General features: G+C 35.0%; 1 protein-coding gene and 1 long non-coding RNA gene across 3 annotated transcripts; one reads left to right on the forward strand and one right to left on the reverse strand.

The window, feature by feature from the left end:
- Nucleotides 1-347: 347 nt before the first annotated feature.
- On the reverse strand, nucleotides 348-3,105 carry LOC104815342 (methylthioribose-1-phosphate isomerase). Its single transcript, XM_010543695.1, is given in 10 exon segments — nucleotides 348-578; nucleotides 672-706; nucleotides 709-927; nucleotides 1,004-1,142; nucleotides 1,234-1,339; nucleotides 1,722-1,864; nucleotides 2,000-2,099; nucleotides 2,346-2,504; nucleotides 2,661-2,716; nucleotides 2,878-3,105. Coding segments are annotated over 10 exon segments (1,101 nt in total). The 5' UTR covers nucleotides 2,953-3,105; the 3' UTR covers nucleotides 348-509.
- Nucleotides 3,106-6,252: 3,147 nt separating this feature from the next.
- Nucleotides 6,253-8,018, forward strand: LOC104815343. Of its 2 annotated transcripts, XR_772082.1 has the most exons (3): nucleotides 6,253-7,055; nucleotides 7,480-7,592; nucleotides 7,932-8,018. It is a non-coding gene; the product is annotated as an uncharacterized LOC104815343 (long non-coding RNA). The 2 variants fall into 2 exon arrangements; XR_772081.1 differs by lacking the exon at nucleotides 7,932-8,018 and having other exon boundaries at nucleotides 6,254-7,055; nucleotides 7,480-7,727.
- Nucleotides 8,019-11,849: the final 3,831 nt, after the last annotated feature.

Consider the following 11,849-nt stretch of genomic DNA (forward strand, 5'->3'; position numbering starts at 1 on the left):
GGGATGGATGATAGCGCTATTTGCAACTCCTGGATTCTATCGCTTCGAGCACCCGACAGCTACCAATTCCCATGTTCTTCTTTGCTCATTCTTGCTATGAAATCTTGGATAAAATCCATTAAAATTTTTGAACTTAAATCGATAAATTTTTTTAAAAACTTTTAATAAATTTATTTTTGGACTCAAAATATATCATTATAATTTTTAAAATATGTCATTATAATTTTTAAATAAGTTTATGGATCAATATATTTTTATTTTGACATCAATTAACAAGTTTAAAAATTATAATATCATATTTTATAATTAAGTTTAAGAATTTTTATCTTTCCAGAGATTTTAGAGAGTAAACATGGAAAAATGTGGAAGTAAAAGCCATAGAGAATTAAGTTTACACAAGCTTATTATTGTCTTCACTCCATTGCCATAAAAATGGAGGAAATCTGCATACATATAGGCAGCTGCTTTGACAAAGATACTGAATTCGCCCGGTTTTTCAGACAACGGTCTCATCCCATCTTCCGGGCAAAGCTTCGGATATCGAATGATGATGCATCAGTGCCCTTTGTTATAACGCCCTGCGTAGATTCACATCCAGAGGTTGAGGACGAGCACATTGATCGGTATTTACTCAAATTCCAGGCAAGTTATTTTTCGAGAAAGAGACCGACCTTTTCCGTGATGATTCCTGAGACGAGTTCAGCTAAGCCGGGTTCCAGACGGAAATCCCCGAGGCTCCAATCCGTTCGCCTAACCCTCCGTGCGTGTTCAGCAACTCCTTTGGGGATCTCTCCTCGATGACGATTTCTTTCCCCGACGAAAGCGATAGATCGATGGAGGTGAGTGGTGCAGCTACGTAAAACGGGATCCCGTGATGTTTCGCGCAGAGGGCGAGACTGTATGTCCCGATTTTGTTAGCGGTGTCGCCTGGAATATGATTGGTACGGTTCAGATTCCGAGAAAACATAAGAAACTAAGCTGAGGGAGAAGATGGATTGAGTACCGTTTGAAGCAACGCGGTCAGCTCCTACGATTACAGCGTCCACACGGCCATCGTTCATCAGTGCAGCCGCAGCTGAATCTGCGATGAGAGTGGCGGGGGGGGTCTCGTGGACCAGCTCGAAAGCCGTAAGCCTGGATCCCTGTCATTGTCAGAAGAGTTTCCGAAAAACGATTATAGTGAATAAAATAGTGAACTTTCCAATTCAACAAACATGAAGGTAGGGGTTTTACTTGATTGAACGGACGGGTTTCCGTGCAGTATGCCCTTTCCAATACTCCCTGCGACTGAAGTGCCCGGATGACACCGAGGGCGGTACCATATCCAGCAGTAGCAAGACTGTCGATAACGGGGAAGAAGCGGGTAATCTTTAACGTAAAACAATAACTATATAAACGCAAGAAAAGTTCCACCATGCTTGTTTATTGATCGAGATGGATATTCCCCATCTTCATCGGAGAAGTTATGGTTACGGATTTGATTACCCCACTTTCCATGAATCGGTTATCGGGGAAAAGGAAAAAGCTCAATCTGAAACAGGCAAGGACGGTGAGAACCCATGTTCGGAAGGATGCCTTCTCTAGCTTTTGTAACACTAAAGCAATTCTCTAACTGATTCATTGCCCTTTGTTCTTCCCCAAAGCCGAATTCTTTTGCATCGATCTGTTATTTCGATAGCGGATTGTGCAAATATTCGCTTGGCGGCATACAAACGACTCACCTGCCAGTGTTGCAATGGGTCAGAACGGAAAGTTTGTCAGAGTTTTTCGCTTGCTGCCTCAGAAAGCTTGACCCGTAAGATCCGATTGCTTTGTTGGAAGCAACGTCCTCTTCAAGCATATTCTCGGCTGCTTCGATATAAGCCTACCGGGAGACGGGAGAGGAGATTAGCATTCGAAAGCAAAGGATCAACTTTAAGCAAATACAAAGCAGAAATGTCGAGGAAAGAACTATATTACCAATCCCTCGAGCAAACAATAACGGGGAATGTCATGTTACCTGGAAAACGGACTTAGGTTCAGAAGCAGCAGCCATGGCTCCCGATATAACTTCTTTGAGTTTTACTGCAGCATCTGCAAGATTCACGGCAGTCGGCCGACTGAAAAAAACACATAGCCATCAAGCAATAACTTTAGAATCTCGACTAAGAATCAGAACGGGATAGAATCCGTCTCTCGAGCCAGAGGCATAATTCACTACTCGATCTCGGGTTTACGAGCTGAAACTTTCTTATGCGGGTGCTGTCAAATTCGGATTAAAACCTCACCCTTTATCGCTTGGGAGCGATTACAACTCACCGAGGCAAGTTCTATCTATCCGCAGCTAAGTATCCGAATTCCCGTACCTCGAAACCAGACAATCCAACTGCTTCCGCAGGAAAGCTGCAGCGTCTTCAGACGTTCCATCGAAGGAATCCATGTTGAAAACCTCGACAGCCAAAGAGAGAGCGGCAGCAATGGCGATAGCAGGTGCACCACGAACTACCATATCTCTTATCGCGTTCCTGGAAACATCAAAGAACAGCTTTGACCCACTCGATCTACACAAATCTATACATGTAAATGAAAAAATGTGATGGTTCTTCTAATTCTGAACCGATCTTTTCCAATTGACGAAATTGGTTTCCTCAACAAAGAGAAAAAAAGGGTAGAAACTTTACCATCCATCTTCGGCACCCAGAATGTCCAAGTAAGTGGTCTCCAGAGGGAGCTTCCTCTGACCGAAATCAAACGATTTTCTCATCAGACAAACAGAGAGTAGAAACGTTTACGCAAACTCGACAACGGAGCAACGAATCGGAACCTATTTTGCTGCATAAGATTTCCACCCAGAAGAGAAATTATTGGAAGAAGACAACATGGTGGAGATAAGAGAACCTGATCGAGCAACTTGAGAGAGCCGCGCTTGTAGCAGATGGACTGGAGAACCTTGTCTCCTTCGGCGGCAGACATGGATGGACGGCGGCGTACCTCGAGAACGACGTCGTTTCAGGGAGTGAGAATCTGATGATCGCTGTTAGCTCTTCCGTAGGAGTAAAAGGAAGAGGAAGAGGAAGAGAATCAAATGCCCTACGAATGACTGCAGCGTGAAATCAGCCGACAGTCGTTTCTCACGCTGGTAACTGCTTTTTCATTTTCTTTTTAATTTTTTCTCCTAAACTATTTATTAAAATATGTTATTCAGAAAATTTCTTAATATTCACGAATTATTCGAAAAAATATTAATTCCTCGTTTGTGTAAGGTATGATACATCGTCAATATGTTATTGATTGTCGAGAAATATTGTTTTTATTTATTTTTTTATTTTTTTTTATCAAAGTATATATATATTTATCTAGGATTTAATTACAAATTCATGTATATATGCCATTTTTTCAAATTTATATGTCATATAAAGCCATAAAAATATCTGTGTATATTTGCACGGGAGGGAAAACAAATATTTCAGTACTATGAACTATCTTATAATTTCATTTATTTTGTTTTTTTTATTTAAAAATATTTTTTTTGGCAGCCAAGAGCAATCCCTTAAAAAATGATTTGAAAAAGGATCTCACTACTCAAACTTAAAAAATTTAATATTTATTTGATAAAATAAAAAATTTAGTTTTTTTGTCAAAATTTGAAAATTCAATATGTTTTTAGAATTTCTCAAAATTTAAATATACATCTAAAAAAATTATACTAAATTTACTAATGTCTTCTATTATAATTTTTTTTGGGTCCGATGATGGTAATCTCAAGCTTTTAGCCTTTTGATGTTTCGTCAAAAATATTTGTATTTGGCAATCAATCTCTTTTTGCTACGAAGCATTTCGGTATTCGTTTTGAGTTCGATTCGATATTTATTCAATTTAGATCATTTAGTTATATATATATATGAATTAGTTATTATTATATTTTATTTAAAACATAAATATTTTCTAAAAAAAAATCGGAATTTTAAAAATTCGTTTCTCGGAAGTGTACCTAATTGCCCACCATAAGTACAAGTTTTTATAATAAGGTTTAGAACGGACTACCAAAATGGAGCGTATCGAATACCAATCACTTTAAATATTAATTTTAATTTAGAGAAATTGGTGATTCTCATGACTACGTGATGTATGAATATTTTGATTAGGATATACAAAATTGAATTTAACTATACAACATATAAACCATCCAGTTTTGAAACCGATTTGTTCGGCATTAAACATGTGGTAATGCAAAATCGAATTTAAAAATAATAAAAGTACTGAATTTTGAAACCGATTTCTACCCCTAATATCCACGACGTTTAATTCTGTGTCATGAATTGGTGGTCTGATCCATAACCAGAGTTCGAATCCTGACAATCACATATTATAAAAAAAAGTTTAATTCTGTAATTAAAACCAAACTTTATTTGATGGAAAATAATTTACTAAAATGTAAATATAAATATATACCAGGGAATAAATAAAAAATGGTAACTTTTAATATAAAAAATCCCAATTTAATTTTTCCCAAAATGAAACGCTTTACAATTCGTTTCCATATAACAAAAGATTGTGATATACATTACTAAAGACGCATAGAATATTTTTAAAAGATTATGACGTTACCACGTAATAATGTAAGAATATTTTTTATATTTCTGATATTAATTATGAGATAACGTTTTATATTTTCACAAAGCAGCTATAAATACGTGGTTACAGTCGACATTTGTTTATATATATAAAATCGGAAGAAAATAATTGTAAAGAATGACGAAATTGAGTGGGATGATCGTGATGGTGTTAGTGATAACGTTTGCCGTTGCTGCGGTGAAAGTCACGGGAGATTCGGAGGCGGAATGCGTGGCGAAATGCACCGTCGCATGCATGCGTTGGGGGAAAATATCGAAGCTGGCTTGTCACGTTTTCTCCATCGGTCGCTGCAGAGGCGTGCCACCTCCTCGCCTTGTGGTAATCCTTTTTTTTTAAAAATAAATTTTTAATTAGAAAAATAGCATTTAAATACTCAAACTTTTATAAAACTGAAATATAAATTTTTTTATAAATACACAATTTTTTAAAATTTTAATAAATTTTTGAAAAAATTTCCAAATAAATACAAATTCGTTAATATCGTATATTTTTATTTAAAAAATATATAAATTTTGGGTTTATTTAATTTTTTAAAAAAATTTAAATGTTTATATAGAATATTTGAAAAGTTTAGGTTTTATAATTTAGATATTTATTTGAGATTTTTATAAAAATTTAGGTATTTATATCCGATTGTGTCAATTTTAATTTATCTTATAAAATGATGTGTTTTTAGAGTTTATGTTTTATGAAAAAAAATAATTCTAAATTGATTTTTGTATTAACACTTGGTTTGGTTTTTTTTTATTTGACAGTGCTGACTAAGTGGGAGGAGGACATACAACGAGAGCTGAATTGATATGATAACATATGACACTATTATTGTCTCTTCATATCATCTTATCGTTACTGTCGGTTTGTTTTTCACAAATTACCAATAATACATAAAAGCGTCTCTAAATAAAGTTATCTTATGTCCTCTCTCTCTATACACACACACACACATATATATATATATATATATTGGTGTGTGGAATGGCTATATATATGATTCTTGTTTTTATAGCCTAATCTCTAATTACCCACAGAAAAATCTGAAATATTTCAAAATAATCATACGTAAAATGAATTCATTAGGGTTAAATCCATATAACTTCGGTTGGGAAGTATATAACTTCTTAATTTTTATTATATATTTTTACAAAGTCATGAAAAAACTGTAAAATGCATGTGATATCAATTAAAAAAAACATAACTTTAGTTAAGATATTTTTGTTGTTCATCAATTTTATCTCTCTCAGAAAGACAAAAAAAAACAAAAACAAAATGATGTGATTCTGTAATCAAAACACGTAGAACATTGTACTTTGTCGGATAATTTAACAAGAGAAGTATCGTTGTATTAACAAAACATAAAAAAGCAAATTTAAACGACATTTGGATAATTATATTAACCCCATTACGATAAATAAACAAAATGAACCGTACAAATACAACATTATTTCATTAGCACGTGGTTAAGTAATAATCCAAATTTAATTTTTCCAATGACTTTGTGCCTAATTCCAAAAATTCCGTGGCACTCTGCATTACACATCACACATGAGTCCACAGAACGAAACTCTAGTGGATCAGGCCCAATCTTCTTTTCTTTTCCAAGCCCAAGCCCAAGACGTAACTTAACCTTAATCCCTTTACTCTTCGTTACGTCCGAGAACATTTCACCAGAAGCTTCTTCTTGCCTCCTCTCTCTGTCTCTTCTTCTTTATGCGTCTTCTTCTTCATGTCACAGTTATCATCTCCCTCACGATACCACAGGCGAAGGATGATGTCATCAGCACGAGTCTAAGACAAAGCAGCTCAACGAATCTCCGGTTCTTCCAGCGATGAGCCGAACCAGCCTGAGTCTGAGCCGATCTCCTTCCTTCGACACGTGAGCGACCTGTTCATCAAGAAAGATAACTGCAGAAGCCGAACTTCGACACACAAAGATAAGTTTTCTTTCTTCCTAATCTTTGATTAGATTCTTCCAGATTTTAGGGTTTTTCTTTGGGATTAGATTTCAGGTTCCGATTAAATACAGAGATGAGTATACGAACACACGCACACACACACTCTAGAACACAGATTTAACGAGTTCAGATTCCCAGTGTGGGAGATCCTACATCTCGGCAGGGACTTTGCCCTAGGTTAATCCACTATTACGTTCTTGCACCATTACAACAGAGGAATATATCATTCTCTCTAATATACAAGCATACACAGAATCGGGATTAGAAACTTAGCTCTTTCCCTTGAGTTTTCCTCCTTTCCGATCACAGAACTTGCCATTCTTATGCATCGAAGCTGATCTCTTCCTCCATTTCTTTTGCAGCTTAGTCAGCCTCCACAGAAGAAAACGAGAAGAAGAATACTCTGCGTGCTCTCTGTGCTGAACTAATGTGTATTCTCGTTCCAAAACCATTTCTGATTTCTCATACCTTTTATAGCAGATTTAGCAGGTAACAACTCTGAGATTCTTTGTTAGTTTGTTATCAACAAACTTTACCCGATTTGTAAACAACCTTCCACGTAGGATTATTCTTTAGCATCGCCAAATCTCATAGTCATTATCCCAACAGAAACAATACGTCTCATGAAATTAAGGCCAATGGGCATTGCAAATTCACAAAACAAAACAAATATTCCGTTCTTTCTCTAATAAAATTTACAACTTATTACTTTAATAACAAAAGAGGATATTATCATAAAAATTTATATTATTTTCATATTTTATTCATTTTCTAAATTGCGTATTATTGGAAAATCTGACTTGGGATTGAGCTTTACGTTTAGGTGAATCCTAAGGGATAATTAAGTTTTCTGCTTTGAAGTGGTTACGTTTGTTCATAAAAAACTAACTCTACTTGATTGGTTATATAATAGCCTGAGCTCAGAGAATGCAGAGGCATGGAAACACGTAATATTCATCTCCAATCTTCTTCTGTGGATGTTGTTTAGCTACAAAGAAGATGAGAATGTCAAATTATGAAAGAAAAGTTAAGTATTTTCTAGATTCTGTGTAATACATGGTGTATGTGTGCGTATAGATTTTGTGTTGTATCCTCTATGTAATCACACAAAGAAACCCTAAAGGATGAGTGGATTGATCTGGGGCAAAGTCCCTGCCGAGATATAGGATTTTTTACACTGGGAATCTGAACTCGTTAATCAACTGTGTCTGAGTGTGTTTATTCTATTTTCAATCCATCATGATTAAACCCAAATTATCTAGCTAAAACCCTAATTGAAAATATCAACATCAAATAGGATTCTTTAGAGGAACTTATCTGTAGAATGCGTTCAATATCTATCGGTATTTTCTTCTTTATGTGTAGGAGACACCGTAGGTGGAGCAGTCGGTGGAAGCCATATATAGCCGTGGACATAGACGTGATCGGTCTGTGTTGATTCGGGGCGCTTCGGTCCATGTCGAAGACGAAGCTGTCTCCGCCGAAGAGAACCTCGACGATGTTGTCCTGGTCATAGAATCCATGTCGAAGACGAAGCTGTCTCCGCCGAAGAGAACCTCGACGATGTTGTCCTGGTCATAGAACATAATAGAGAGGGAAGTAGAAGATGGGGTTTAGTTAGGGTGTCAATCGGGCCGGTCCGACCTGAGTCCGCACTCGGCCCGAAGGTTTCGGATTCGGGTCGGGCCAACCCGATTTTTTTCACGCCTAAAGTCTGACCCTATATATTTCGGGTTCGGATCGGGTCAGGTCGGTCCGCATAATTCCCTTTGTAAATTTTTTTTTCCTTTTTTTAAAATATCGGGCTTTCAAGCCGGCTCAACTCGAATCCGACACCCGATTCGAGTCTACCTTAAAAGTCCGATTTTTTTGGGACCGAAAAAACTTAGATCCGAAGCCTGCTACTTTTCGGGTTGGGCCGGGTCGGGCTCCTATGCCTCGGACCTAAATTGACACCCTAGGTTTAGTATAGGTTGACATGATGTGGGCTTCGTACAATGGGCTTGGAGTAATGGAAAAGATATTGGGCCTGATCCACAACACGTATTATATATATCTACTAGTGTTGAAAAAGGATTTATTAGAACTAATGCAAAGATTTATGAAAGGTTGTGACGTTGTGCATGTTGTTAAAGATGTGTTGGTCGCAAAATTTCTAACAACGTTATGAACTCGTAATGTATCAAAACGGTCCAAGAACTAGTGAACCCGACGATCGGTCGAATATATTTTTAATTTCATTATCGTGTGAAGACTACGTATTTAAATATAAGTTTAAAGCTATAAATAGTGAGATCTTTGGGTTCGATATGTAAAAATCAAAATGAATAGATATGTAATAGTATTGAAAACTTTAAATTCTATGATAAAAACCAAACCACATTTAATGCAAAATAAGAATACAAATCCCGTTCCTTCATTAAATAAATGATTAAACGATGAAACTGTAACGGGCTACTTTTTCAAACAAGATAACTTTTTATCTCTTTAGAGGAATATATTTTTAAATAAAATACGACAATTATTCATTGCATACTCTATATAAAGTATTATAATACAAATCCAAACTTAACTTAGGAGATAAATTATAAATAGGAAATCGACAAAACTGTAATGTAAATTCCCATAGGAAATTACTAATTTTTTTTTTATAAAACGGATCACTTTTCTATACAGGATTTATTTCTATATAGAAAAGATCACATGATTTATTACTATATAGGCAAAGATCATGGGAGTTATCTCCATGTAGAAAAAGATTATCGTATGATTATGTAAATTAACACTTGTATTCTTATGAAATGATTATAAATAAGTGCCCAAAGGTCATGAATTTATAAAAATTAAATTTAAAAAAATGGGGAAATGGAGTGGAGTGATGGCGATGGTGTTGGTGATAGCGTTCGTGACCGGTGGAGGAGAAGTCAACGGAGAGTCAATGTCCGAGTGTGTGAAGAAATGCCACAACTCATGTTTCATCCTGCGAGTCCCGCCGCCGACCTGCGTCACGTGGTGTGCCGATCAGTGCAAAGACAAACCTCCTGCGTCTGGTAATTATTCCTATTTTTTTTTTTTTATAAATTTTATTTTATCTTATAAATAAACATGTGTGTTTAGAGCCAATGTTTTAAATCAAAATTGAAAGTACAAAACCTTTTTTATTCCGTTTATTTTTATTTTACATTTTTAAAAAAAAAAAACTGATTTATCTTTTATAAAATTTATGCCTTTATATAAGGTTGGTGGTTTGACCGGTAAAGAAAGTCCTCCCAACCTAGGTATTCCTGAAAGATTTAGTTTGATTAAAAATTCGGTGAACTTTCTGATTATTAAAAAAAAGTGTTTGTATGTTCGTTTCAAGTTGGGAAAAAAATGTGAATTTTAAATCTTAAAAGTTTGTTTTAAGTCATATCAATTTGATTCATAGTTTTTATCTATCCACCCGCGACCTAGAATTGGAATCTTTAAACAGATTACCTGTTTTTTTTTTTTTTGAGAGTTTAGATTTTGTTTTGTGAAGAGTTTAGTTTTTTTTTTTTGTAAATACCAATTAGAATATCCTTATAGTTTCTCTTTATTTAACAGCGCAAATGGAGGACGTACAAAAAGTGTTGAACTGATAGTCAAATGGCGTGAATTTTATGGTGGCAAAGAGGGGAAGTGCAATAATGATTTGATTTCTTCATCCTTTTTGTTACTATTGATTTGATTTCATAAATAAAATCATCTTCTATTTTATCAGATCCAAATTATATTATATCATGATATATTATATCCCACGATTCTTGTTTTTTTTTCTTTCTAAAAGTCCAAACTGTAATGGTAATTAGGATTAAGTCCAAATAGTTTGGTACTCAATCCACCCAATTAGGACCATAAATTTCCAACCATTGGAAAGTACATGAATTATTCTACTGATTTATTCTATATTTACAAAACCATTGAAAAAAAGATGTAAATACATGTTAATACCATTGTACATAAAGTGCGATATTACATTAGAATTTGGTTAAGAAACTTTATCTTGATCAAACTAAACTGAAACACAAGAACCATGATCATGTATATGTCGACATAAACATATAACAAAACATGACATAAACATATAACAAAACATAATCCAGACAAATGAAAATGTTCCAAAAAATCCATTCTGATTCATATCTTGCAGCCGCCATTTTTACAATTTTTTTTGCAAATTCAGATTTTTTTTGGGGGTTTTCCTCTTTTTTTTTTGTTAATATTAAAATTCTCCAAATCTTTGGTCCGACTACATCTCTTGAAATCAGCCTTTGTATCATAATTAAATTGCACACCTCCTTCTCAACTATTATACGAATATGAGACATATGACAAGGGTGTAACAAACGTTAACAGTGGAACAAGCGTCATGTAGTTGTCACGTCGTCGAAAAGTCCATTGATCACAAGATTGATTCTTGCCTTATTTGTCACCAATAAACTCGGTTGTCATTCGCATTGTGGATACGATGAGTCGTCGTTTGTATATAATTATTTTTCCCTTATATCATGTATCTAACCGATGTAACCAAGAGATGCGATATATGAACATAATTTCTAGCAATTTTCTGTTGTTGATTTCATCTTTTATATTTTTTTGGTCATCTAATAAAATGTGTCTTTAGCATTTGTTTTTCATTGTATAACATGTTATCTGTCACACCCCGATACGGAATGTTGAAACCGTTTTCACAAATCAACACAATACCTTTTAACATATTTTATCTCTATCCGTAAGCTTTCCGTAAAATATTTATCAAAAGGTCACTTACCGTAAATTTATTTTAGATCAAATACGCTTAACTTTAGAATTTTATCGGAATAATCAATGGAAAAAAAACTTTGAATTTAGAAATATATCTTTGTACACATAGATATCATATTATTAGTCAACAATCTTCCTTATGAACAAAATCAGATTATCCAAAAATGCAAATAGAAATATTAGTTAGGGCTGGGCATTTAAACTCGTTACCCGCAGGTAAGCGGGTACCCAATCTCGTGGGTATCCGAAAAACGGGACTCGACACCTAACGAAGACGAAAACGAGTATTAAAAACTAGAATACCTGTCATATTGATTCGGGTTGAGGTTTTACATATTGAAATAACAAGACCTTGAGATGACTTTGTCACCTCTCAGCCATCGGGCCACCAACTATTTGGTTGACAAGTGCGCATCTTATAAAGTCTCGACAGAAATTTGCGAGAGAGTGTGTTCTGATAAAAACAATTGCGGACGCATACCTCCTCCTGCATCTGGT

Source organism: Tarenaya hassleriana, unplaced genomic scaffold (assembly GCF_000463585.1).
Source record: "Tarenaya hassleriana unplaced genomic scaffold, ASM46358v1 Cleome23, whole genome shotgun sequence".
In the NCBI taxonomy this organism is placed as follows: Eukaryota; Viridiplantae; Streptophyta; class Magnoliopsida; order Brassicales; family Cleomaceae; genus Tarenaya; species Tarenaya hassleriana.